General features: G+C 37.6%; 4 protein-coding genes and 1 pseudogene across 6 annotated transcripts in view; 2 read left to right on the top strand and 3 right to left on the bottom strand.

Moving 5' to 3' along the window:
* The first annotated feature begins 169 nt into the window (after window positions 1-169).
* On the top strand, window positions 170-1642 carry LOC107704132 (peptidyl-prolyl cis-trans isomerase A-like). Its single transcript, XM_016506989.1, has 4 exons — window positions 170-266; window positions 357-445; window positions 527-699; window positions 1307-1642. Exons 2-4 carry the CDS (start codon window positions 437-439, stop codon window positions 1437-1439), a joined length of 315 nt encoding a protein of 104 aa, XP_016362475.1. The 5' UTR covers window positions 170-266; window positions 357-436; the 3' UTR covers window positions 1440-1642.
* Window positions 1643-2116: 474 nt separating this feature from the next.
* LOC107704180 (RING finger protein 122-like) lies at window positions 2117-5289 on the bottom strand. Of its 3 annotated transcripts, none has more exons than XM_016507067.1 (6): window positions 5038-5289; window positions 4597-4747; window positions 4025-4070; window positions 3225-3266; window positions 3023-3105; window positions 2117-2679 (listed from the first exon to the last, which is right to left on the bottom strand). In XM_016507067.1, the coding sequence occupies exons 2-6, from the start codon at window positions 4701-4703 to the stop codon at window positions 2565-2567; spliced, it is 393 nt and encodes a 130-aa protein (XP_016362553.1). In that variant the 5' UTR covers window positions 4704-4747; window positions 5038-5289; the 3' UTR covers window positions 2117-2564. The 3 variants fall into 3 exon arrangements, with proteins under 3 accessions (XP_016362553.1, XP_016362554.1, XP_016362552.1); XM_016507068.1 differs by having other exon boundaries at window positions 4597-4727; XM_016507066.1 differs by lacking the exon at window positions 5038-5289 and having other exon boundaries at window positions 4597-4884.
* Window positions 3487-27670, top strand: part of LOC107704176 (CAP-Gly domain-containing linker protein 1-like) — a 65303-nt gene continuing 41119 nt past the window's right edge. The window contains exon 1 of the mRNA XM_016507062.1: window positions 3487-3976. The gene's annotated coding sequence lies outside the window, so the exon portion shown is untranslated. The remainder of the gene's footprint in view (window positions 3977-27670) is intronic.
* The window catches only part of LOC107704179 (dual specificity protein phosphatase 26-like), a 20629-nt gene continuing 2328 nt past the window's right edge, over window positions 9370-27670 (bottom strand). Inside the window, exons 2-4 of the mRNA XM_016507065.1 lie at window positions 11876-12088; window positions 11390-11601; window positions 9370-10282 (exon numbers count right to left, since the gene is read on the bottom strand). Of these exons, the coding sequence (XP_016362551.1) occupies window positions 10080-10282; window positions 11390-11601; window positions 11876-12054 (594 nt within the window). The 5' untranslated portion in view covers window positions 12055-12088 and the 3' untranslated portion in view covers window positions 9370-10079. The remainder of the gene's footprint in view (window positions 10283-11389; window positions 11602-11875; window positions 12089-27670) is intronic.
* LOC107704177 (piggyBac transposable element-derived protein 4-like) lies at window positions 13514-17788 on the bottom strand (annotated as a pseudogene).

Here is a 27670-nt window from a genome sequence, read left to right as displayed (position 1 = left end):
TGTGTGTAATTTATTTTACACTAACTCAATTTGTATAGAGTACTGTTTATAGCAGTATATATATATAAGCAGATGTTCTCAAAATGGCCAATTATTTTCTAATTAATTTAAATATTTAGAAACAGAAGTCCATTGATATTTACAAATATACTTAACAGAAAACTGCTTATATGCAAAGTAAGCTTGGACATCAGCTTAATTTCTATTTCTGGTTTCCCCCCTACTTTTGAAATAGCTGAGAGCTGATGTTGTACCCAAAACTGCCGGTAAGTATCTTTTTTTCCCACATTAAATGGGTTTCTTATAAATAAATGTGGACTGTTTTCTCATGCATTAATGTCTCCATATCTACACAGAGAACTTCCGTGCTTTGTGCACTGGTGAGAATGGTTTTGGCTACAAGGGCTCTGGCTTTCATCGTATCATCCCCAAATTCATGTGCCAGGTAAGATCTGAACCCCGTCGTGTTTTCAGACGCAATGATTTCCGCTCGCACTGATGTCGGTCGATGTCACTCCTGATGTAGGGTGGCGACTTCACCAAACATAACGGAACTGGTGGGAAGTCCATCTACGGCAACAAGTTTGCGGATGAGAACTTCACCCTGAAGCATGGAGGGAAGGGAACCCTGTCCATGGCCAATGCCGGACCGAATACCAACGGCTCCCAGTTCTTCATCTGCACTGCTGATACTACTTGGTAAACGGCTTCTTTGAGATTACTATTTTAATGTTAGATAAGAACCTTTAAAGGGGTCATATGATGCTATTTTAAAGATTATTATTTGGTGTATTTGGTGTAACAGAATATGTTGACATGCTTTAATGTTCAAAAAACACATTATTTTTCAAATACTGTACATTATTGTAGGTCCTCTATGCCCCGCCTCTCTCAAACACTTCGTTTTCTACAAAGTCCCTCCTTCCGACAAGCGCAGACCAAGAGCTTGTAACACTCCAAAGAGAAAGGAAAACTTGAAATCGCATCATATGACCCCTTTAACATCCTTGGAACCTTTCTATTGCACTAAAGGTTCTTTAGAGCAGTGGTTTTCAAACCTCTCCATGAAGTACCCCCAGCACTGCAAGTTTTGTTATGTCTCCCTATATCTGACACACCCTCTTCAGGTCTTGCAGTCTCCACTAATGAGCTGATGAGTTGAATCAGGTGTGAAAGATGAGGGAGACATACAAAATGTGCAGGGCTGGGGGTACTCCAGGACAGGTTTGAGAACCACTGCTTTAGAGTATAAACTGTTTAGAGCATTTCAATTTGATGTTAGTGCTAAAGTTCTTTGTTTCTCCAGGCTCGATGGCAAACACGTTGTGTTCGGGAAAGTGGTAGAAGGAATGAGCGTAGTGGATGCCATGGAGGCTAAAGGAAACAGCAACGGGAAATGCTCTGCCAAGGTCGTGATTGCTGATTGTGGCCAACTTTAATTGTTTCTTATCCCCTCCCATTTGAACCAGGCACATTCCTTACTATATAGATTTTTTTTTCTTTTCTTTTTCTTTTTATTGCCATTCCTGAATGAGATGCTTATTCCATGTGTCATGGTCCTGTTTTATGTATTCTGACGGTCCCCAGGACACAATCTGTTAAACATGGATTAAAGATGGATCAAGATTCCTTTCAACAGGTTTTTGTTTTCTTTCTTTTCTTGGAACGGACAGCTCAGCTCAACTGTTGTTAAAGAAATCTGAGATATTTCATTTAGCATGTGCTGATATGCTCTTGTAATAGAAGTCTTCAAAAGGAGCCCATTAAAGTCTTTTGGTTCTAAAATGGCAGCGTTCTGCTGCAGTTCGTTCTAGTGGCCAGCAGGTGGCGGTACTTTATTAGTGCAGTGGTTCTCAACAGGGTTAACTACAAATAAAACCATAAAACATTTGAAATGGCATAAATTAACTGGCTTTCTAACTAGCTTTTTATTTCAGCTAGCTGCTGAGGCAAAATTTTTCATTTAGTTTAAACTGATGTACTAAAATAAACTAGTAAACAAAAAAAAATACACTACATAGAAAAACTATTTAATAAATATAATAAAACTATATATAAACATTTGGAAAACAAAATTACTAAAATTAAAGTCAAAATAGTAATGAAATGATACTAAAATAATGGTCTTGCTTTAAGTAAAAATTGATGTCTGTAAAATCCAACAATTATATGTATGTTAATATGTATTCTATTATTACCATAACCTGCATAGGCCCAGAAATATGCATGTTAAGTCCTATTTGATTTCAATTTAGCATTTGTTTTCTGTCCCACTAAATTTAAATGAATTCAATTCATTAAGTGAATACTTGCAAAATATCTTGCATGCTAACACAGGACACAAAAAAAAAAAGAAACCCACAATACTGTATGTAAACATTATGCAAACATTTTAAACCAGACACGCAAAAAACATTACAAATGATGCTTTGCAACAGCAGAGCTTTTAAATAAACGTCTTTTGTCTGAATTGTACAAGATTATTAGGTTAAAATGTCGCCCGTATCAGAGAACTTCATTCGAAGTTAACCTTAATGAGGTTCGAGTTTGGCAGAAAAGCAGGTTTAGAGCAGCTCATCCAGCAGGTTTCCCGGGCTGTGCGTTTGCCCCAGAGCAGCACTGATGGGGTTGTTGCACATGGGACATGAAGATCTCACTTCCAGCCACTTCACCAGACACCTGGTAAGACAAATCAATAGAAACGCTTCTCAGCAGTTATGCTGAAATTACTCTGACCCGTTCACACCAAGGACGATAACTATAACAAACTTAATCATTCTAAATCATAGACTGTATAAAAACAGTTCTAAATCTACTAGAACATGGAAGTCCACACCACAACTATAACGATAGGGTGACCATACGCCCGACTCTCCTATTTCTTCTCGGTGCGAACGGGCTTTTAGAGTTATGAGGCACAGCCAGGGTGTGTTCGCTTCAATTAACCTCTTATTTACCTATAAACCTCTCTGGACCTTTATTTAATAGCATTAGCATGATAAAAGACATTGGAGGGATGTACCTCTTGTGAACGGCGTGTTGGCATGGTAACACTCCAAGCTCATCTTTTGTCCTGAAGTCCTCCAAACAGACTGCACATGTTAACTGAGAAAACAGGATGTTACAAGAGGGGAAATCAGAGGTTTAGAAGGTCTCAAAAATTCCCAAGTAGTCAAATAACTTTTATCTTTTTAATAACCTATAACTTAAGCCAAAACTTTTACCCCATGTGCATGTAACCATGTTGTTTCATCTTCAAATACAACCTGTAATGCAAAACACAGTTGTTTATCTTATAGGGAGCAAAAAGTATTTAGACACAGTTGATTAATTTTGCAACATCAACAATTGAACCAAATTAAATGAACAATTAACTAACTCAAGCTGAATAATGACATTGTTGCCTTTTGTAGAGCTGCTTATAGCTGAAATAAACTCATTTGAACTGAATTGAACCAATACTGAACTGACTAGAGCTGAATAATGACATTATTATCTTAAGTAGAGCTGCTTTATAGCTGAAACTAAATCTCATATTTGAATTTTGCATAAATGATTCTGTTATTTTCCTGTTGATACTGTGAAGCTGCTTCAAAACAATCTCTATTTTATAAAACGCTATATAAATACAGGTGACTTTACTTGATTGACACAAAACTGTCTGAATGTCACTGCATTAAATACAAAAATCACAGAAAGTGTCATTCATTTAGAAATGGCACAAGCACATTTCCTCTGTTGGCAAAGATAAGTTTGAAAATGTAATGTGTTCGAGGTTAGTGAATGTGTTGATAGTTTATGTGATTTTCTACACCTGTGGTTCCTCTAATAGGACACCTGTGTGAACCTGAGGAGAACTGACTTCAAACATCCACTAAAAATCACCAGCAGATTCGAAGCGAGACTTCAAACATGAAGAAAAGTGACATTAGTGAAGAGAAAAATCCTGCAGCATCTGAGACGTTTTTAATGTGATGTAAGTGTCAAATACCTTCTGATGATATCATTTATAATGTGCACTCACCATCTTGTATCCAGCTCTCACATTGCGAGCTTGATGTCTCAATTTACTGCAAAGAAAAACAGGCCAAACCATTCATTAACAAGGGTTGACTTTGTTAAAAATAAATATTTCTAACTTAAAATTTTTTTTTTTAAAAGTATAACTATTATAGAAATGTATTTTATTTGAAAATGTTCAATTTACTACTTTTTTTCTCTAGACATCAGTATGGCAGTACAGGCAAAGGTGTGTCGTATGTTTCTAAACACAAATTTGGCAAGTGAGGGTTTGTAGTTCTCAGTGTTTGACATGACATTAGCCGAAAGCCTTTGGTCAAAAATAGCATTGTGAACAAAAAGCACGGAGATACAATCTAGTCCTGAATTGTTCGAGTTCGGAAGCGCGTGAGGCCAGAGGAAGCCCCTTCTGCTCTGCAGCTGTCAGTCTGTCACAGGCATTATTCACAGGAAAATACTGATGAAGTCCAGGCACAAAGAAGAGTTTTAGAAACGTTATCCAGGATCTGCATGGTCCAAACGGGCTGTTCTGTTAAACTATTATGGATTTAGTCTCAATATTACAGTCACACTTACCTTATAAAGAAGCAGCAGAATATCAGGCTTAAAACAAAGACAAAGATCCCAGTGCCAAAGATGACCACATCGATGTTGAGAGGTTCCTGAGAGGTCACTGGAGGCATGGTGTTTTAAATATCAATCATTTCCTGAAGATGAAAAAGAAGCCCTGTAAGAAGTCAAAAACAATTGATATGCCATTTATGGAAAATTAGGTGATTATTTGTAAGACAAAACAATATGATACCCATTAACAATGCAGTTTCATAACAATACGAGCCTTAGGGCAATATTTATCAAATTGTAAGGTTAGAAAACCAAAGAAAAAAAGCATTGAAAGTCTTTAAAGCAGACAGCATTTATTTCAAACATGTCAACACTTTTTACAGATGAAAAAAAAAAACATTTTTTTTTTTATTTTACAATTACATTAAATATTAATTTAAAAATAAATCTCACCATTATAAACGGGCTCCTGAGTGTCTTCACTTCACTGTTTATTCTTCATACTCGGATTTGTTGATTCTCCCGGATCAAGCGTCAAATGAATCCCTGACTGTTTAGTCGCATCTACAGTTTTGAGAGCCCGTAAATGTGAATCAAATGAACTCCCGACCGGATCACGGAGATCAAACAATGTAACGGACCGCAGAAAGACATAAATATCCACATGCACGAGAAAACAGTAAACCCCGCCTTTAATTCAGGAGGCGGAGCCTAAATAAATTTTACTATTATAAAAAGAAACAGTAATAATATAACATGATATGGTATAATTAGTATAAATATATTTAGTGTAATAGTATATTAACAGACTAGTATAGAACTATTAGTGTAAGTATAAATATGTATAAATAGTAGCTCTATTATACAACAGAAAACGTTTTTGACCTCTAATATATATATATTTTTTTTTATTTATTTTTTTTTTTGCATGAATAGCTCTTAAAATATGATATTGTTTAAAAAAACATAAACATTTCTTAACCCATTAAAGTTTTCTTTCAAACTGTTTTATTTGAAAATAAATAAATCACAGTCAAAGCCTCCTAATTTTGTTTTCCATTTAATTAAGCAAAATTATTTAAGAATCACAATAGACAAACTATGCTGTTTTTTAAACCTTTTTTTTAATCTTTTTATTGGTATTTAACAAAACAGTAGATAATGATACATTCAGTAAAAATAAGAGAGAGACAAACTAGTTATCTGAATTTCTTTGCAATATTAACCCCAGAGAAAATGAAGGAGATTTTAAAAGGCATGTTTAGACAGAAATATGACCTGTTTAAAGGCAAATTTGGGCCAGTGGCTTTAGAGTCTTTGTATGCTGGGAGCTGATCATGTTGACTCAGTGAGTTATTTCTTCACACCCTCCTAACAAGTCTGACATTAGACACCACCAGACACCACAGTAAATTCACAAAAGATTCATTTAATATTTAATATATGCCATGAGAGCGTTCCTGCTCATTGCATGACCGTACGACAGAATTATAAAGGGTTATTCTTAATTCTTTGAATAAAGAAAATTCAGTCAATTGCCAATTTTCAATTTTGCTCACTTTCTCGTTATGCTGGACATTCAGCTGTGTTGGATTAAGAAAAAAAACCTTAGTGCAACCCAGACCATAATATGTTGAACATAGTATGCCAAATGTGACAGTAGAAATGTTTATTTATTTATTTACATTTTATTTTATTGCTTTTTAACTACATAATTACTGAAATTAATGAATTAGGTGATTGTAAATATGTCTGTAGTGTAGACCATTAGTAGTTTCTCTTTTAACATTTTCAAATAACAAATGATTTATTCCTAGTCCTCCATGCTCCCTCACCAACTGCCTTATTCACAAGCAAACAGCCCTAAACATGATCCTTTATTTTACCAGGAATTATCCCATTGAGATATAAATCTCTTCTACCAGGGAGTCCTGGCCAAAATTCAGTGGTTCTCTGTCAACTTTCAGCTCTGCTCTCTGACAAACAAGACTTTAACAAAGGTTAAATGACACCACAGTGCAACATTCAGACAAGACTTCAAAATTCTCTACTACAATGTAAACTTAGAGTCAGCCTTCACAGGGACAGTGAGGACAGATTTCATATTTCATAAGTCAGTCAATTTAAATGTGAATACTATCATCATGTAATTCAAAACATTTAAATTCAACATGCACTACATTTTGAATGACATGACCACAGGATGGAGCTATATTAAGGGTTTTAAAGGAATGGTTCACCCAAAAATGAAAACTTGCTGAAAATGTACTCGCCCTCAGGCCAACCAAGATGTAGATGAGTTTATTTCTTCATCAGAACAGATTTGGAGAAATGTAGCATTACGTCACTTGCTCACCAATGGACCCTCTGCAAAACAGCTGATAAAAACATCACAATAATCCACAAGTAATCCACAGCACTCCAGTCCATCAGTTAACATCTTGTGAGGAGAAAAGCTGTGTTTTTAAGAAACAAATCCATCATAAAGACGTTTTTAACTTCAAACCGTGTTAAGTGTTTTTTAATCAAGTAAAAAACAAAGCATTTGATTCTTTTCAATATAACATAAAAAATGAATAAAACACACACAAAAATAAATTAAAAAAAGTGGCATGTATGGCTTTCATATTTTGTGAAATAAAAAAAAAGATTACATTTGTTTTGCTAGGAAAATTACTTTAAACAGCTATGCATAAACAGACCTTTCCAGATCAAGCACAAAAGCAACTTGGAAAATGAAATAATGTTTATTAGATTTCATGTACATTATAAATAAATAAACAATGCTTTTAAATGTTGTTGAACGCCTCATTTTGTCTCGGGCTGCACGCACCATAACTCAGAAATTTGGTCCAACACAAGTTTAATCTCTGAGCGATCAACACTTGTTCTTAAGACACAAACTGGTGTGTAGTTTAGATCCACGTGCAGTGGAAGGGATTTGCAGTCCTGGCAGTAGTTCAGCTCCAGTTGTAGCAGTGAATATTTGTTAGGTGTTATGATGACGAACACATACACAGATACAATAAACAGCTGTCCCCAATAATACAAATGTACAGAAATGACAATAATACTAGTACACTGTAATTTATACAGCTACAGTCGGTACATTGTACTGCACTTGAGGATTTGCTGGATTTGTAAGTACAAGAAGGCTGCACTTGTCTACAGCAGCTACTCTATATTACAATACCATACAAAACAAGTTAAGAGAGACATCTTGTATAACTTGAAACATGTAGAATACTTAATATGACATCTTTTTTTTTTTAGTATTTATACAAAGCACACATCAATAAGTTGTGTAACAAAACTGACTGTAATTTGCATATAGTCTGTGTACACTAGAGCTCAGTGTCATATCACATGATCTGATTCACTGTGATGAATGTGACCAGCTACATTACCTAAAATTAAATGCAAATTTAAACTTAAATGTAAAATCGATGGATCATCATGGGGTGTTCTGGACAGTCACTATGGTAGTATTTTGTGGTACATTGTTCTGGGTTGTTGCTAGGGTGCTGTTGGCAATTGCTAAGGCATTGCTATGTCTAGGTGGTTACTAAAGTGCGCCGAGTGGTTGCTATGGTGTTGTAGGTGGTCACTATGGTGTTGCTAGGTGGTTGCCATGACGATTCTAAGTGATTGATGGGGTCTGTGGCAGTTGCTAATGGAATGTTCAAGCAGAACACGTTTTTGCATTCAACGTGCTGTTTTTCCATTGCTTTTCTATGTAAACATGCGCGTGTAAAAACGTGGCGCTCAAGTTAAGCTTTTTTTAAAAATGCACTTGACCTTGTGTGTTTTCATTCCTCTGCCCTGTGTCTCACATCTTAGCATTCAACTGTGCTGCTTTTACAATGTTTGTTTTTTTTATGTAAGCATGCGCAAGACGGACGTTTTTTTGGCGGTTTCTTTTGCTGTGTCTAGTGATGACAGCGTTCGAAATATCAGCGCTAAATTCATCCATTTAAGAAAACTTCTATGAACCTTGCTTTTTTCTCTATTCCACCACACTGCGTCTCGCCTTTCTAAACGTAAAAAAAACGCCTCCTAACATGTTTTTGCATTCTACTGCACTGCTTTCATGTGATCCAACACATGCAAATTTATAACAAACTGCAATTGTGCATTATCGTTCATGCTGGAAGCTCAAATGTCGCCAAATTTGAATGGTTGCATTTTGTCTTCAAATCTTAAGCATGAACAATAGCAACAGGTTCTTGCTTATAGGGATAGTTCACCCAAAAATGAAAATTACTCCATGATTTACTCGCCTTCAAGGAGTATATGACTTTCTTCTTTAGACGAATCCAATCGGAGTTATATTAAAAAATGTCCTGGTTCTTCCAAGCTTTATAATGGCAGTGAATGGGTGTTAGTTTTCAATAGTCCAAAAAAAGTCCAATAAAGCGCATCCATCCAACGCACATACGACAGTTAGCGGAAGCTAGAGATTACTGTTTATAAAGTTTTAAATATGGATATTCTTCTTACAAAAACGCATCAATTTGCTCCAGGAGATCGTTATTCACCCCCCAGTGCCATGTGGGACACTTTTTATGATGGATGGATGTGCTTTATTGGACTTTTTTTGGACTATTGAAAAATAACACCCATTCACTGCCATTATAAAGCTTGGAAGAGCCAGGACATTATTTAATATAACTCCGATTGGATTCATCTCAAAGAAGAATGTCATAAACACCTAGGATGCCTTGAGGATGAGTAAATCATGGGGTAATTTTCATTTTTGGGTGAACTATCCCTTTAAGATCTGTTGAAGATAGCAGATGTTTTTGTTTTCCATATTTGTTTCCAGCACATGAATCTGGAAAATTCGATTCTCATCCTAGTGCATTCTGTCTGTCCAACTGACCATTTTGAACTGTATGCCAGTGGTGCGATGACAATTTTTGTCACGCACAACCAAGTGAATTTGTGGCAAGCATAAACCAGGCTTGGGATCATTCACAACGATTTTTTTTTTGCCTTCCACTACACTGCTCTGCCTTTTTGTAAAAATAAAACACTAGACGGACATGTTGGACCAATGCCTTTGCTTATCTGCAGTATCTTGCACATGACACTGTTCTAAAAATGTGGCATTAAAAGTTAACCTTGTCTACACCTCGTGTTGTTTTAATTAAACTTGCGTTTTAAATGCAAAAACGTGTGTGAATAGCCCCCTTAAGCATTCCTTCTCAATTTAATGAAAGCATGCATGTCATTCTCTGTGGTGATTAACTCAGAGCTAGCTACAGCAACATTTCAGTGGGTGGTCACATGAACAGATGTGAACATTTAACAGTGAATAAGGCATTACGCACATTTCTAGAGGTCCTGATGTAATAAGGCATTTCTACTGACCGCAGGACAGCTGGAATAAACTCACTGTATGTAAAGACACTCTGCTCTCATTTACTGCAATACAAACACATTAGGTCAAGGCCTGGGTCAGAATGGTTGAAATTCAGATGCTACCAGTGGCTTTATGTTACATTGCGGCTGGCACGCAGTACGCTATCCAGACCGCTGAGCTGACGTAGGAAACCGCGGTTTGGCGTGACGCCACGGTGGTCCTTCACAGTCTTGATAGCCTCCAATAAAGTCATGTTCTGCCGAATCATGAGGTAGGCCAGAACCAACGTAGCAGATCTGCTCAGCCCGACTACACAATGCACAAGAACCGTTCCTACAAAATAAAAGTCACCATGTCAAAATATGCACATGAATGACAAAAAAAGTCAAGTACAAAGAGTGACACAGCAAATACTAAAACATCCTCAAATTCATGTAAAATTTCCAACTTTTATTCAAAGCGTTATACTGATAATTTAATTGGTGATGAAAACCATACATTAGAAAAGACTGGAAAAAACAGAATTTTTACTTGTGGTCCTTGTGGATTTTGACCACATTCATTTGCACACTTATTTTTTATTTTTTTAAAGCACACTTAACCACTACATAAATATTTTTTTTAACTAATGAAGAATAAAATGTTACTCCTATAGAGTGCAACAAGTCGGGTTCCAGAAGTATAAACTCCATTCATTTTATCCATAGGGAAATTAATTTTTAATAGTTACTGATAATCCATTAAAGACTAAGCTATGAGGTTTTTAATCAATGGTATATGTTGTTGTAAAAGCTGTCTGTTTGGATTTATTCAAATTATTTTTAAAATAGCGGAATTTGTGGTGAAAAACTACATTACCCATGATACTGTACAGAAAATTCTATGAAGCACCACAAAAGAGTAATGGAGTCGGTCTCCCTACCATATCAAAATGTTTAAATATTTGTATATATACATATGCATATTTTGCAATAAACTTAAAATATATTGTTTCTATTGATACAATCAAAAAATTGACAAATAAATTCTTCTATATTTCACAATAGTTTTTAATTTGATTATGTAATTTGCAATGCTTCAAGAAACTGTCGTTCTTTCCTTCACTAAAGCCATTAAGTACAGTCTTGTACCTTTGTTGTTTTGTCCCATTTTCAAATACTTTTTTTGCTTCAAATAAAAGTTTGTAACGTTGCGATTCACCTCATGGCTAGTTGGTTTGGTTCATGACTGTTAACGCTTTAACAAACCCAACAGGAATTAAAAAAAAATCTTTATGGGAAAAATGAATGAAAAAAATACTTCCGTAACCAACGCCGCTGAAAAAGTGGGCTGGCACTAATGCACTCTATGGCATCATCAGGCTGTAAAACTGTTTTGCTTTTGATTTCAATAAGACTGAGAAACTTCAGGTTGAAAGAAAAAGGCCGCTTATCAACTGACCTCCAGTACTAAGGGCTCTGTGAATGAACTCAGCCGCTGGGTAGAAGTTGACACTCATGTCGAAGGAGGGCGAGTCGTGGGCTTCAATGCCGTGATACGTGATGTTCATGCCAGCGTAACACTCTGCACCACCTCTCCATTTGCTCTGAGCACAGTTGAGGATGTGCGTGATCCCAAGCTTGACGAGTTCTTTGCGGTTTGAGGCAATTTCTCTGCAAATTTAAGTGAAAAATTTGTACATAGTACAAAATTTACTGGCAATTTCTAGTTTACTCATCTATACAGGACAAAAGTTCACTCTTTTACTGCTATGTCATGCTTTGTTACATGCATTATACAAAGCAAGGCATTTTATGATCCATGAAGACCATTATATCTTTTTTTGTTTGAAAAATTCAATACTACTATTTTGTATGAGCCTCTAAAGCATAATCTCACGTTCAACATCCTGTATATGGCCAAAACAGATATTCATGGACTACTCACTGGTCACCTATGTAGAGTCTTGGCCACACTTCATCTGCATGATTACAGGCGGTTTTCCCAGTGTACAACAGACGCTCTAGTTCAGCAACAGTTAGTACAGGACAGCCTTTCTCTGAGTCCTTTCTGCTGGGAGATCTGGAATTACTCCGTGACCGGGACAGTCTGGACATGAAAGCCATCTGGACTGGCCTTCAGTGGAGCTATAAAATAACACTGAAAATATATACAAAATAAAAGTAACAGTTTTAAATGCTAAAAGCATTTTTAAATACAAATTAAAGGGACAGTTCACCCCAAAATGAAACATTTTTCAGGTTAAACAAATAAACATTACTTATACTATCAAGAAAACAACAACAACCAATACAATTCCATTTTATATATTTACATTATCATTACTACATTACATTTCTATGAATTAAAACAAAGTACATTTCTCATAAGGTTAGTGCTTTTTGAGCATTTTTACATTTATTCCAAATTAACTGCACAAAGTCGTATGCGATCATTCTATGATAGTTTTGCCTCTTATTTTAAGGCTTCAAGTTGGTCACCGTTATACCATTATAGAGGAGTGCTAACAGTTTTTTTTTTTTTTTAGATTTCTCCTTTTGTATTCTGAAAAAGAAATGTCATATGACATTAGAACAACACCAGGGTGAGTAAATAAATGTAATTAATCTATTTAAAATAAATCATTGGTAACACTTTAGTATAGGGACCAATTCTCACTATTAACTAGTTGCTTATTAGCATGCCTATTATTAACATATTGGCTTTTTATTAGTACTTCTAAAGTACATTCTGCATGACCATATTCTACATCCCTAATCCTACCCAATACCTAAACTTAACAACTACCTTACTAACTATTAATAAGCAGCAAATTAGGAGTTTATTGAGGCAAAAGTCATAGTTAATGGTTTGTTAATAGAAGAGAATTGGACTTTAAAATAAAGTGTGACCAAATCATTTATCTTCTTTATGCACCAAGAGCTTGTAACACTCCAAAGAGAAAGGAAAAATTGAAATCGCATCATATGACCCCTTTAACTAAATAAATAATTTTTAAAGAAATGTAGTAACATTAACTTCACTTAATAGGACTAAACTTTAAAAAAATATATTAAATATTTAGACCTAATTTCTCTCTAAATTACACCATTAATTTTCATATAAAATAAACACATTTATTACTTTTACTGCAGTAAAACCATAGGCTTCATTCTGTAAAATCAGATAAATATCATGTATGGTTTTTTGAACATCTGCTGTCATGACAATGACATGAAATGACAATTATAACCAGTAGGTGGCGTTAGTGATCCTCATTTTGGTCAATTATCTCAGTAACCCAATGCTCTATCAAAGTTAATTTCTAGATAGAAGTTATGATTTTGGATATATACTTAGAATATACTTGCCTAGAAAAACAAATATTTGTCAAAGATTGTCATCTTTAAATCCACGTTTTGAAGTGTCTCTTTTTGCAGTGATGCCACATTATGCTTACAAAGAGTGTTACAATGAAAAGATGGTATGCATTATTTTGCAGCTTATAATTTATTTAAAACATCAATATTTAGTAACTCTAATGCAGTAAACAAATAAAAAAAGTCAACAAAACAAGGGGCAATAATCAGATTACACATTTTGCAATGGTAAACAAGAAAACAGCAAAAAAATAATTGGTCATAAATCCAAGTAACAAACAGTACATAAGCGGTGACTAAGCCTTGTTTAAACCTTCTTTCTGCATGCTTGGCAGTAAGTAATCATAACAGCGTGTGACCCGCAAATGTGCATGTTACACTCGATACACATCAAACTGGTTTTTATGTCCTTCTTTCGGTCACAGACCTGACACCTTTTCCTCTTGCCTGGGGTTACTGGTGCGAGATGAGTGGCTTTGACTGGTGAAGAACTTGCTTGAGCTTCCATCACCATATTCTGAGAGGCTGGAGTGCGGGGAATTTTCTCCCGTCTTTTCATGAGGGGAGCCACCAGAGCTCCCTAGTTCTTCCAAAAAGAGCCTCCTCCTATATTTCTTCCCTTTGTTCCATGAATGATTTATTTCCATCCACAGCACAAATGCATTGTAGGCAGAGACGTCCAACATGTTGAAAAAAATCACCATGGGCCAACGTGACGTCTTCCTTTGGCAGGTGTAAGAGGCAACAAGCTGGAAACAAAATGACACATACACAAAATCACCAAAGCTTTATCTTATCAGCTGACAATTCATTCACTTTATACGAGTCATTTGGCCTTGAATAAAAACAAATAAATACAGAGGATATAGAAAAGAGTCACCCCCATTTAAAATTATCACATTTTGTTGCTTTGCAGCCTGAAATGAAGACGGACACTTTTTTGTTTTTGTTTTATCCAGCTGTATTTACTCAGTCCAACTTAGAACATCCAAGTGAAAGATCATAAAACCAACATGTCAGAAAACAAAAAAAAAACAGAATCACTGAGTTGAATCACCAGAATCAGGACATCTCTCCAAACCGGATGAAAGGGCCGGAGGAAACTGGTCAGAGAGACGACCAAGAGACCGACAGCAACTCTGAAGCAGCTGCAGGAATTTATGAGTGGACATTGTGTGCATGTGACCACAATATCACAGATTCTCCACAAATGTGGCTTGTATGGGAGGACTGCAAGAAAAAAGCCACTCCTCAAGAAAGGCCACATGCAGTCACGATTGAGCTTCGCCAAAACGCACCTTGAAGATGAGACTAAAATTGAATTATTTGGCCTCAACACCAAACGATATGTCTGGCAGAAATCCAATACAGCTCACCATCCAAATAACATAATTCCTGCAGTAAAGCATGGAGGTGGTAATATCCTGTTATGGGGTGTTTCTTTTCAGCAGGGACTGGAGCACTTGTCAGGATAGAAGGAAAAATGGATGGGGCAAAATACCGTCAAATTCTTGAGGGAAAATCTGCTGCCCTCTGCCAGAAAGTTGTCAATGGGAAGAAGCTCTACCTTCCAACATGACGATGACCCAAAGCACACAGCAAAACTGAGCACACAGTGGTTGAAGGAGAAAAAGGTGAATGTCCTTGCATGGCCTAGTCAGCAGAGGTGGAAAGTAACGAATTACATTTACTCGCGTTACTGTAATTGAGTAGCTTTTATGTGTACTTCTACTTTTTAAAGTCATTTTTTTAATCTGTAATTTAACTTTTACTTAAGTATATTTTGTTTGAAGTATTGTACTTCGCTACATTTTAAAACACATTAATTACGGAGTAAAAAAAAAATCGCTCCCTGGAAACTACTGTAGTAAATAATGGGCAGGAGTGCAAACTGGCGCTAAAATCACAAGAAAGATGCAGATGGACAAGACAGGCATTTTGGTGCAGACCCAGCTGAAAATGAAACCCTGTCGTATTCTGCTGAAGTTGAACTCGAAGGAAATTAAGTGAACCTCTGGCCATATTTAAGCTCTATAATACAGTGTAAGCTGTGTTTGCCTAGGGAGACCAAACTAGCATTTTATACAATCTCGACATCAACCCTTCGCAAGCATGTAGAGGTATGCTAGATACTTGCATCGTTGCATTGGTGGTTAAAATGAAGCTTTGACAGTTTAGCAAGAGGTTTTGCACAAATTAGCCAAAAAGACAGTGGTGCGGAGTGTGTGATATATATCGTCTGCGACAGTCGTCTCACAGAGTTTGAGCGCAGCTTTTTGGTCCGACGCTGCCAACGCGAGGCGACAACACCATTGGCTTTCGTCGCCGCTAGTTCTTTGAAGTCGGCTTGGTGTGCCCGGCCTTTAGTAGAGACAAAACCCAACAGACTAAAGGCTGTAATTAAAGCAAGAGGTGGTTCATCAAAATACTGACACAAAGGGGTGATCCTTTTTCCAAATCAGTGATTCTGTTTTTAAATACAAATAAAAACAATTTCTGACAGGTTGGTGTTATGATCTTTCACTTGGATGTTATCAGTTACACTGAGTAAATACAGCTGGATAACACAAAAACTGTGTCCGTCTTCATTTAAGGCTGCAACGCAACAAAATGTGATTATTTAAAGGGGGGTGATTTTTTTCTATAACCACTGTAATGCAAAGTAGTAAAATACCTTGTCAAGGTTGTCAACTCCGCCTTTGGTCTGGTTGTAGTCTAGGATTATCTCTGGCTTCTTGTGATCTTTGTCGCTTACTTTGGCATCTCTGTGGAAAGTGCTCATCAACAGCACATTTTTATTTTTTCTGGGACAGTAGGACACAAGAGTGTGCGTATCAGTGAAGGCGAACATGGATGATAATCGGGCCCTGTCCTTCATTGACAGGAGTGCAGGTGGGAGCTCAGGTTTGTTTGATCCGACTGTTCCGATCATGGTCATTTTCCTTCGGAGCAGCTCCTCGCCGAGGCCATACGAGGTGAAAAAGTTGTCACACGTGACGGTGTGTCCCTCTAAACCGTCTGTCATGTCCAGGACCACTCGCATTCCCTGGGTCTTTTCTGACTTGCCGTCGGCAGCTTTCCCAGTGTAGATCTGCATGTTCCACGCATAGCTCGAGCTGGAATCGCATGCTGCCCAGATTTTAATGCCATACTTGCCCGGTTTACTTGGCATGTATTGTTTGAAGGGACGGTGTCCTCTGAAACGGACCAGGCACTCGTCCACAGTGACGTTTGGGCCTGGATTGTACAAGAGTGGCAGGCGTTCGACCCATTTATCCCAGATGTTCCTTACTGGTGCCAGCTTGTCCCTTTTCTGTCGGCTAGGCTCTTTGTCCCTTTTGTAAAAGCAGAAGACCCTTGACAAACTGGTAAAACTTTTCAGTGACATGGTAGCACGAAAAATTGGCCTTCCCGACTCAGCGTGCCATAAGTTACTCATGGGCTCATGGTGGGATCGATACACGCCTGCCAGAATCAACAAACCAAAAAAGGCCTGTAAGTCTGTCCAGTCCAGGTCCTTCCAGGTATCACGAAATACACGTTTCCCCTCTAAATTGGTAATTTCAATCAAAATCTGTTTAATATCATCTGGGAAAAACAATTCAAATGTTGATCTTATGTCTTCAGCATTGGCACATGCCAGCCTGGTTGGTCCAGGGGTCATTTTGATGATACGATGAGCTGGTAATCTCTCTCGTTGCTGGAGTCCACAATATGTTTCGGTTTTTGGACTGATAAGCCGCCTCTGTGTCAGCAGTGACCTCTGACTCTTCCTCTGAACCTTCATCTGACTCTTCTCCATCAGTAGAGTGGTAGTCTGGGTCGAACTCCGTATTGTCCTCTGTTTCAGAAGCTTCATCAAAGAGCTCCACCTCCAGCTCAGCTTCTCCATCCAGATCCCTTTCCTCTTACATCCATTCATTACTTGTCGTACGTAGGGTCGCGTATCTTTTCTCTTCCATCCTGCCATCACTTGTCGTATGTTGGGTCACGTCTCTTTCCTCCTCCATCCCTCCATAATTTGTCATTCGTAGGGTTTTGTCTCTTTCCTCTTCTATCCCTCCATCAGTTGTCATATGTTGGGTTACGTCTCTTTCCGTTTTCATCCCTCGATCACTTGCCATTCATAGGGTTGAGTCTCTTTCCTCTTCCATCCTTTCATAACTCATTGTCTCTAGGGTCACATCTCTTTCCACTTTCATCCCTCCATCACTCATTGTATGAAGAGTCCCGTCTTCATTCAGCATCTGACCCATCATTCCATCACTTGTCATATGTAGGGTCGTGTCTCTTTCCTCTTTCATACCTCCATCACTTGTCGTATATGGGGTCACGTCACTTTCATTGTCACTGAAGTCAAACAGTTGAGCCAGGTTCTTCGCAACATTAAACCGTCTCTCCATTGTGCAGCTTCAGAATGAACTGCAAGCAAGGTCCAAGGAAGCCACATTTATAACCTTACAGTAAAACATGTATTTAAAATCACTTTGGAAGGACATTTTGCTGTCCTTATTATGAAAATTAAATGCTCATGAATGGGCCAGATTACGCTTATATTTAAATCTGATGTGCACAGGTTTGTGTGACAGTTATCGTCATTAGGGCCCAGCCTCATGCGGCACTCGTCACACATAATTTAACAGATTTTGAAATATAAATTAGAGATAAATGGTTGGGAGTGTTCGACTTGCGCGGCGCTGTGCAAACCGATCCACATCTGACCCGGGTGTGCCTCACACGTCCTGAAAAGTGAAGCTGCGGGCTCTTTGATCGCCCCCTGGTGGCTGGCTGCAGTACAGGTCATAAACCCTGCCCTCTCCATGTAAACGAATGGGACATTGAGTAAAAAAAAAAAAAAAAAAATTACACTTCCAATACAACTTTCCAAAAGATGGTTTTGGTCATTTAAGGTAGTTGTTATTACACTGATTTATGTTCAATTGTTCGTTTTTGTGATAAGTTTGATTTTAGCTAGTAATTTGATGCTATAAAAATGGGGCGTGTCGTTATGGTTGATTGGATCTGTGGGAGTTTGGGCGGGAGTTTGATACCGCGGCTCCACCACCTCACGACACTTCTCAGGGATCCCACGGATCCTTGAAATCCTTGAAAGTTTGTGAATCTGAAAAAAAAATTTCAAGGCACTGGAAAGTTTTTGAAAATAAGCATACATAGATACAGGTCCTTGAAAGTGCTTGAATTTATTTTGTGCAAGAAGTTTTCTGGAAAAAAATCCATATTATTCCCTCCGGTCCGCTAATGTGTTATTTCGCAAACACTTCGTGGCCTATGAATATTAGATTGCTTGATTTACGTTAGTTACGTGCATTTACGCGTTACGTTAAGTGTGAGGTACTTTGTGTTGTACGTTGCCATGTCGTTCACACGCGCACGAATCTACTATGAAGGTACCTCAACATTTCTCTCACACACACACACACACCGTTAAACATTGCAAAAATAGGCTGAAACCGCTGAAACGTGATGCCTGGAAAATGAAAGTTTCAAGATATTTGGCTCACCAAAGAAGATTACAAAGAATGGCTTGCCAGAGATGAAAACTGTAACAATGTATCTTACAAGGTAACACAATGTAACCTTGCTCTCACTTGAAATGTGTCCCCACGTTAACAGGGTGGCCGCGGGTTCTTAAAAAGTCTTAAAATGTCTTAGATAAAGTTTTCCTAATAAAAGGCCTTAAAAAGTCTTAAATTCAGATTCGATGGGTTTTAAATATTTTCGGTCCCAGTTCCGCAAAAATTTCTTCCTAGCTAGTTTAAAATGGGTTAATGCAAGTTTACTGAAAAATGGAAGTAGAATTTTACTTGCCCGACCGAACAAATAGCCTGATTAAAACTTAAGTGGCAAAAAATAACCCGTGAAGCATCGAAAAGCGAGAATGAGTCTTCTGATTTTATTACATTCAACGTAAACAGCGATTGATAAAGGACAGTGTATTTCTGGTATCAAGGTTGCGTGCGCTATTTAGGCTTGCGCTGCCTGTTTCTTTGTAAGACTTTAATGGAGAAATCAAATCAGATGAGTGTATGAAATGAGCAAAAGAGCTGAACGGGACACGAAGAGACTCACAGAAGAAACTACTGAGGTAAAAATTCAAAATGTTAAGTTTTTTATTTCTAACATGTAGTTAAGCAACATACCATGGCAAGGGAGCTAATTGCCGAATACTCTCACGATTGCAAATGTTACATTGATTTTAGTTCAATAAACAAGTAGTTGAGTAGTCACGTAATTAGGTTACTTACATTTTAGACACGGTATTGACTGTTTTGTTCTGTTTCAGCAACTAAAATAGTTCCAAACAAAGATCACAGCAGAAGTATAGCACAATCTCCAAGCAACACGCAGCGGTGTTTCTGACTGAATGATTCAGTGAATGGTTGAATGAATGAGTCACTCATTAAGTGACTTACCGACACCTACTGGCTGTATGTTTAAAAGTATGTATTTCCCCCCCCAACATTTCCATTTTGTATATTCAAAATGGCATTTAAAACATTAATTTCATAACATTAATGCAGTTGTAATTGTGCAATGTAAATTAATTTGTTTGATAACAGCCTTAGTGTAAATTGAATCTATTGATCAATTGTAAGAATTTGACATGAAATATGATGCATACATTTAATTTGGGTTTAAAAAATGGCCTTTATAAAAGTAAATACCATCCTGAGGTTAATATAAAAAATATGCAGATAAATGTAAAAGCCGACAAAACACCGATAAAATATTGCTTCAGAATAAATTGTTTACACCACATGTTAAGTTTTTTATTTATAACATGATGTAGTTAAGCAACATACCATGACAAGGGAGCTAAGTGTCGAATATTCTCACGATTGCAAACGTTACATTGATTTTAGTTCAATAAACAAGTAGTTGAGTAGTCATGTAATTAGGTTACTTACATTTTAGACACGGTATTGACTGTTTTGTTCTGTTTCACCAACTAAAATAGTTCCAAACAAAGATCACAGCAGAAGTATAGCACAATCTCCAAGCAACACGCAGCGGTGTTTCTGACTGAATGATTCAGTGAATGGTTGAATGAATGAGTCACTCATTAAGTGACTTACCGACACCTACTGGCTGTATGTTTAAAAGTATGTATTTCCCCCCCCAACATTTCCATTTTGTATATTCAAAATGGCATTTAAAACATTAATTTCATAACATTAATGCAGTTGTAATTGTGCAATGTAAATTAATTTGTTTAATAACAGCCTTAGTGTAAATTGAATCTATTGATCAATTGTAAGAATTTGACATGAAATATGATGCATACATTTAATTTGGGTTTAAAAAATGGCCTTTATAAAAGTAAATACCATCCTGAGGTTAATATAAAAAATATGCAGATAAATGTAAAAGCCGACAAAACACCGATAAAATATTGCTTCAGAATAAATTGTTTACACCACCAGAAATCTTGCGGTGCTTTTGTGGGGATATTTTGTATGGGATATTGTCTGCTGAGTGCTGATATGACAAGTTTGCTGTATATCATAATAATAAATAGCATGTTTGACAGCATATATATATATATATATAATATATGCTGTCAAACATGCTATTTATTATTACGATATACAATATTTTATGTTTTGTCGGCTTTTACATTTATCTGCATATTTTTTATATATATATAATCATATTTTCTCCAGTCATTGTTAAAAAAAACAAGCTAACAAACTTATAGCGTTAGTGAAGCAGTCAAGGGAAACTTTCTGCCTCCACCTAAGCTCCGCCCACAGAAAAACGTCACAATGTTTACTAACAGAAAAAGGGTCTATAGTGGAAGGAATAGGAGACGCGTCGTCCATCTTGGCATTGTATTAAGCAGTACATCAACTACTTAATGAAAAGTGTTCCTGCAGCTTCATGTAAAGGTCTGAAACGTCTATGTATAGGACAAATATTGCATCTAATCCACTTCATCTAATATAGTAAACACCACACAAGCGTCACCATAGGAAGTAGAAAGTGCCCAACTTTGCATCTCTGTTTTTAACACCTCTCCGGCTGCCGAAAATTAGTTCACCTCTCAGGTTTCACTTTCACGTGGTGTGACGCTCTGCATATTATCCCGCTCTATGCATGAGCGTTTCGCTCAGTCGCTCCTTGGCTCCACTCATACCGTTCATGCTCATCGGAACAGCAAAGTCCACTCAAAAATCGAGCCGACAGGAAACATCTGTAGTACAGTATTGTTTCGGTTTGCAACAGCCCTACTGTGCTGTAACACAATGTGGTATATGGGCAACTCTGTTATGCGCACGTGTTCTGATGATAATAATAGCTTTCTAGGACTAAACATTTTTTGGATATAAGTGGTAAAAAAAAACACAACTAAATCTCTTAATAGCCCTACTGTTAGACCTATCTGAAAAACTAAAAAGCTATTTATTTAATTTGTATCCTTATTTTTTGTGCTACCATTAGTAATTTGTTTATTTGTTCTTATTTTATTACTGACTGCTTACTTGCCATTTTTTATTCAATTCAAAGTTTGAAATCAAGCTATCTTGTGCTACTGCAACAAAATTACCCCACTGTAAAATCAAAAATACACCGAGCGAGCAAAAATTTGTGAGAGCAAGTTATAATGGTAATTAAACAACGTTTACATATAAATAAAAGCCTACATGAAAATCTGTCATATAAACTGGTCTCTTCATTAGAAATCAGCCTACTGATTGCCACCATTGATGGACAAAAAATTGTATAATATTAAAAATATCTGTAGTACAGTATATTCTGCAGTTCTTCCCTGTTGTACCGAATATCTATACTTTTCGAGGTATCATATCAAAGTTAGAAATTCAAGTATTGTCATGACCAATTTAAGTTTATAGGACAACTAAACTATCAATTTAAACACAAATTTACCATCAACTACAGACGTTGCATCCATCGATTCCGCGATGTTTCTCATTGACATGCCCCCAACTCGGAAACTCAGGGCTTAAAGAACATTTCGAGTTTCCCACTCGTAATAACGACTTTGTGGTGGCGTTCATGTGCATTCAACTCGTAAATACGATCTATCCGACATGACTTGAACGCACCATTCGTCAATGAGCGATTCCCATTGTGCTTGTAGTTTGCACAACTGGTTTAAAAAATTGTGGCTGCCTTGCAGTTCATTTACAGTTACATTTTAGCACGCATCAGCATGACATCACTGCAAATCGGATATATAGTCCAGGTGATATGTGCAAAATGTGAGGTGATATGTTCACTTTTTCATAAAAGAATGAAACTTGGTACAATTGTACAGGTTAGGGCCCTGAAAATTTTCAGAAATGGAGCCATCGCAAAAACACCTCGTGGTTGCCATGACGACCATTTTACTTTCCGCCATAACCAAATTATGTATTTTGTGACATATCTCCTGACCCAAACATGATAACACAGAAAAGGTGATGTCTACCCCTATGTTTTGATGGTCAAGGATTACAATACCATATACAAAAATATAAACTGTTCAGGTGAAGAGTTAATGGTTAAGTCAGCGATGTGAGAAGGAAATAACAGTATCTGAGCATCATAGTATCACAGCATTTACAAAAGTCCATATTATGGCTATTAATTATTTTCTTTCTTTGATAATTAAATTATATAGCACTTTTCTGGGTACTCAAAGCGCTTTACATGAATCTCCTCAACCACCACCAATGTACAGCTTCCACCTGGATGATAAGACAGCAACCATATTGCACCAGAACGCCCACCACACACCAGCTTAACTAATATTTTATTCAATAGTACAATAAAAGATTGTTTTCAAGAATACTGTCATATATTTCAGAGATATAAAAAAATATAATCTCAAGTAAGTGTATTTGCTGTTCTCTCTAACAACTTCCCTTTCTCTCACACCCCCGTCAGGTTGGAAGGGTACTGGTCTTCTCATTTCTAATAATTGGAAATACCCAACCCACTCTTCCCTATGCAATAAAAAATATTTTGAGTTTTATGCTATTATGGTAACAGCTCCTCTTAAACTCCATATTGTAATGATTTATTATGCCTTCCTGGTCAACTGGGCACCTTTATAGAGGAGCTTTATGGGCTGCTGTCCTCATTCTCTGTGAATGGCAGTCCACTTGTAGTCTTTGGTGACTTCAAAATCCATCTGGAGAAGCCTTACACTGCAGACTTCCACTTCCACTCCTAGTTTCATTCGATCTCAAATGGCTTACCACCACAAACACTAACAAATCAGGCAACCAGCTTGATTTAATTTACACATGCAATTGAATCACAGACAACATTTGGTAAAACCTCTTGACATCTCTGCACATTTCTGTATTACATTTAATTTAATTTACACATGCAATTGAATCACAGACAACATTTGGTAAAACCTCTTGACATCTCTGCACATTTCTTTATTACATTTAACCTACATATTACTACCTGTGTGCCACCAATTCCTCTACCAGTTACTTTTTGGCAAAACCTATGCTCCCTTTCACCCTTCCATCTTTGCTCTGTAGTGTCATCCTCTCTTCCCTCACCCACCCATTTCTCATTTCGGGATGTACAGTAAATACAGCAACTGACACTTTATGATCCACTTTAACTTCTTGTAAAGACAATATTTGTCTAGATAGGCCAGTGCATAATACCCCTTCTAACCTAAAAAGTTGCCCCATGCATCATCATCATCTTTACTGTATTTTTGCTGAGCAGTCTTTTGGGTGGCTCACCAATGTACTAAATTTCTCAAATACAAAAAATTAAGTAGGCTTGACCAAACTTTTTGTGGGGAGAAGAATTTATTGAAGATGGTAGTGTAGCAGTCTTCCTTCAAACAATTTTACCCTTGTACGAATCCTAGCTTCTCCCAAAGTTCTGTCTGTGGGATATAATTTTATACCTGAAGATAAAAGGGCTAGAAACAACAGATACTGTTAGGATCTTCCCGCTGGAGATCCTGCAATCTACAAGACGTTCCTGAGGAATGCTGTTCCTTTGTTATTCTAATGGAATGGACCATTTTGTTCACACCTTTATAGACACAGTTACATTATTTCTTTCACAGAATGACCAACTGAACTTTAACCAATCAGGTTTCAGCAGCGGCCATTCAACTGAGACTGCTTTGCCGTCGGTCACTGTAGTCCTGCAGATAGCGAAAGCTGATTCCAAATCATCAGTTCTTATTCTGCTGAATCTGCCACTTTTGACACTGTGAATCATCAGATTATCCTGTCTGCCATCACTGGATCTGCACTCCGCTGGTTTGAATCTTATCTCACAGGTAGGTCTTTCAGGGTTTCCTGGGGAGAAGAGGTATCCAAAGAACATCAACTGGCCACAGGGTTTCCTCTCTACCCCTATGTTTTGATGGTCAAGGATTACAATGCAATGAACCCATATACAAAAACATAAACTGTTCAGGTGAAGAGTTAATGGTGAAATCAGCAATGTGAGAAGGAAATAACAGTATCTGAGCATCATAGTATCACAGCATTTACAAAAGTCCATATTATGGCTATAATTTTTTTTTCTTTCTTTGATAATTAACTAATATTTTATTCAATAGTACAAAAAGATTGCTTTAATTAATTAATTATTAATTCGTTACATTTATATAGAGCTTTTCTGGGTACTCAAAGCGCTTTACATGAATCTCCTCAACCACCACCGATGTGAAACATCCACCTGGATGATGCGACAGCAGCCATATTGCGCCAGAACGCCCACCACACACCAGCTTAACTAATATTTTAAAAGATTGTTTTCAAGACTACAATCATTTATTTCAGAGATATAATCTCAAGTAAGTGTATTTTCCCTTACCTCTCAGGCAGAGTCAGGTAGGTGGTAGTGTGTTTCCAATACATTCTTGTTCTCTCTCAACAACGCTCTAACATCACACACAGACAGCAACGCAATCTTGCTAAGCTGTGTCCTATCTGAACCTCTTTTGCTGTACCTCTGTCATTTTCTGTGGGTCTCTGGAATTGTCTGTCAACAAACTTCATTCTGGCCATTGCTTCTCAGTCTACTCTTAGTATCTTGGGCTTGACTGAGACCTGGATTCGTCCAGAAGACTTCGCAACCCCTGCTGTTCTCTTCCCTTTCTCTCACACCCCCCGTCAGGTTGGAAAGGTACTGGTCTTCTCATTTCTAATAATTGGAAATACTCAATTATGCTATTACGGTAACAGCTCCTGTTAAACTCCATATTGTAATGATTTATTGCCTTCCTGGTCAACTGAGCACCTTTATAGAGGAGCTGTATGGGCTGCTGTCCTCATTCACTGTGGATGGCAGTCCACTTGTGGTCTTTGGTGACTTCGAAATCCATCTGGAGAAGCCTTACACTGCAGACTTCCACTCCTAGCTTCATTCGATCTCAAATGGCTTACCACCACAAACACTAACAAATCAGGCAACCAGCTTGATTTAATTTACACATGCAATTGAATCACAGACAACATTTGGTAAAACCTCTTGACATCTCTGCACATTTCTTTATTACATTTAACCTACATATTACTACCTGTGTGCCACCAATTCCTCTACCAGTTACTTTTTGGCAAAACCCCTTTCACCTTTCACCCTTCCATCTTTGCTCTGTAGTGTCATCCTCTCTTCCCTCACCCACCCATTTCGGGATGTACCCAGTGCATAATACCCCTTCTAACCTAAAAATTTGCCCTATGTATCATCATCTTTACTGTATTTTTGCTGAGCAGTCTTTTGGGTGGCTCACCAATGTACTAAATTTCTCAAATACAAAAAATTAAGTAGGCTTGACCAAACTTTTTGTGGGGAGAAGAATTTATTGAAGATGGTAGTGTAGCAGTCTTCCTTCAAACAATTTTACCCTTGTACGAATCCTAGCTTCTCCCAAAGTTCTGTCTGTGGGATATAATTTTATACCTGAAGATAAAAGGGCTAGAAACAACAGATACTGTTAGGATCTTCCCGCTGGAGATCCTGCAATGTACAAGACGTTCCTGAGGAATGCTGTTCCTTTGTTATTCTAATGGCATGGACCATTTTGTTCACACCTTTATAGACACAGTTACATTATTTCTTTCACAGAATGACCAACTGAACTTTAACCAATCAGGTTTCAGCAGCGGCCATTCAACTGAGACTGCTTTGCCGTCGGTCACTGTAGTCCTGCAGATAGCGAAAGCTGATTCCAAATCATCAGTTCTTATTCTGCTGAATCTGCCACTTTTGACACTGTGAATCATCAGATTATCCTGTCTGCCATCACTGGATCTGCACTCCGCTGGTTTGAATCTTATCTCACAGGTAGGTCTTTCAGGGTTTCCTGGGGAGAAGAGGTATCCAAAGAACATCAACTGGCCACAGGGTTTCCTCGGGGATCAGTTTTTGGACCCCTCCTCTTCACCATATACACTACATCACTGGGACTCATTATACAAGCACATGGTTTCTCCTACCATTGCTATGCTGATGACACACAGCTCTATCATTAATTTCAAACAGACAATCCAATAGTAGCTGCATGGATCTCAGGCTGCCTGGCAAACATCGCGGCATGGATGAAGGAACATCACCTGCAGCTCAACTTGGCAAAGACTGAGCTTCTTGTTTTCCCTGCCACTTCGACTCTACAGCATGATTTCATCATCCTGCTAGGTTCATCAAAAATTATTATTTTGGTGACCAGCTGACTTTCAAGGACCATATTGTAAAGACAGCTCGGTCATGCAGGTTTGCATTGCAGAACATCAGGAGAATCAGGCCCTTTCTAACGGAGCATGCTGCACAACTTCTTGCCCAGGCCCTTGTCATTTCTAGGCTGGACTATTGCAATGCTCTTCTAGCTGGACTTCCATCATGCGCAATCAAACCTCGACAAATGTTTCAGAATGCAGTGGCATGACTACTTTTCCATGAGCTCAAAAGGGCCCACTTCACACCTCTCTTTATCTATCTTCACTGGCTACCGGTTGCAGCTCGCATCATGTTCAAGACATTGATGTTTGCGTACACCTCACTCTTACGCATCTACATCCCCTCCAGAAGCCTGAGATCTGTAAGTAAGCGATACCTTGTGGTAACATCACAGAGAGGCATTTTCGTTCACCTTTCCTGGCTGGTGAAATGATCTTCCCAAAATCGCAGTAATTAACAGAACACCAGACACGTTATCTGACAGCAACACTAATTTAATCCCATACCCGACCCAATTGACATAAAAACTGGGACCCGAACCGCACCCGTATTAAATCTCCTACATGAGGTAGACAAAACTCACTTATTAACACTTTTATTCAAATTGTGAATAGATTAAATACAGAAAGCAAGCAAAGAGTGCTCCCTTTAATATAATCACCACAGA

This window comes from Sinocyclocheilus anshuiensis, unplaced genomic scaffold (genome assembly GCF_001515605.1).
Source record: "Sinocyclocheilus anshuiensis isolate Anshui unplaced genomic scaffold, SAMN03320099.WGS_v1.1 scaffold690, whole genome shotgun sequence".
NCBI classification, from domain to species: domain Eukaryota; kingdom Metazoa; phylum Chordata; class Actinopteri; order Cypriniformes; family Cyprinidae; genus Sinocyclocheilus; species Sinocyclocheilus anshuiensis.
This window is presented reverse-complemented; position numbering and strand designations above follow the sequence as displayed.

What these genes read in the sequence shown, in the direction of transcription:
- LOC107704132 (XM_016506989.1), top strand. An exon ending in TGCACTGCTGATACTACTTG is followed by an intron (nt 700 to 1,306) that starts GTAAACGGCTTC and finishes TTGTTTCTCCAG; the next exon opens with GCTCGATGGCAAACACGTTG.
- LOC107704180 (XM_016507067.1), bottom strand. Translation starts at nt 4,703, where the DNA reads ATGCCTCCAGTGACCTCTCAGGAACCTCTCAACATCGATGTGGTCATC. An exon ending in TTCTGCTGCTTCTTTATAAG is followed by an intron (nt 4,071 to 4,596) that starts GTAAGTGTGACT and finishes TTTTCTTTGCAG; the next exon opens with TAAATTGAGACATCAAGCTC. An exon ending in TGAGAGCTGGATACAAGATG is followed by an intron (nt 3,267 to 4,024) that starts GTGAGTGCACAT and finishes TTTGCATTACAG; the next exon opens with GTTGTATTTGAAGATGAAAC.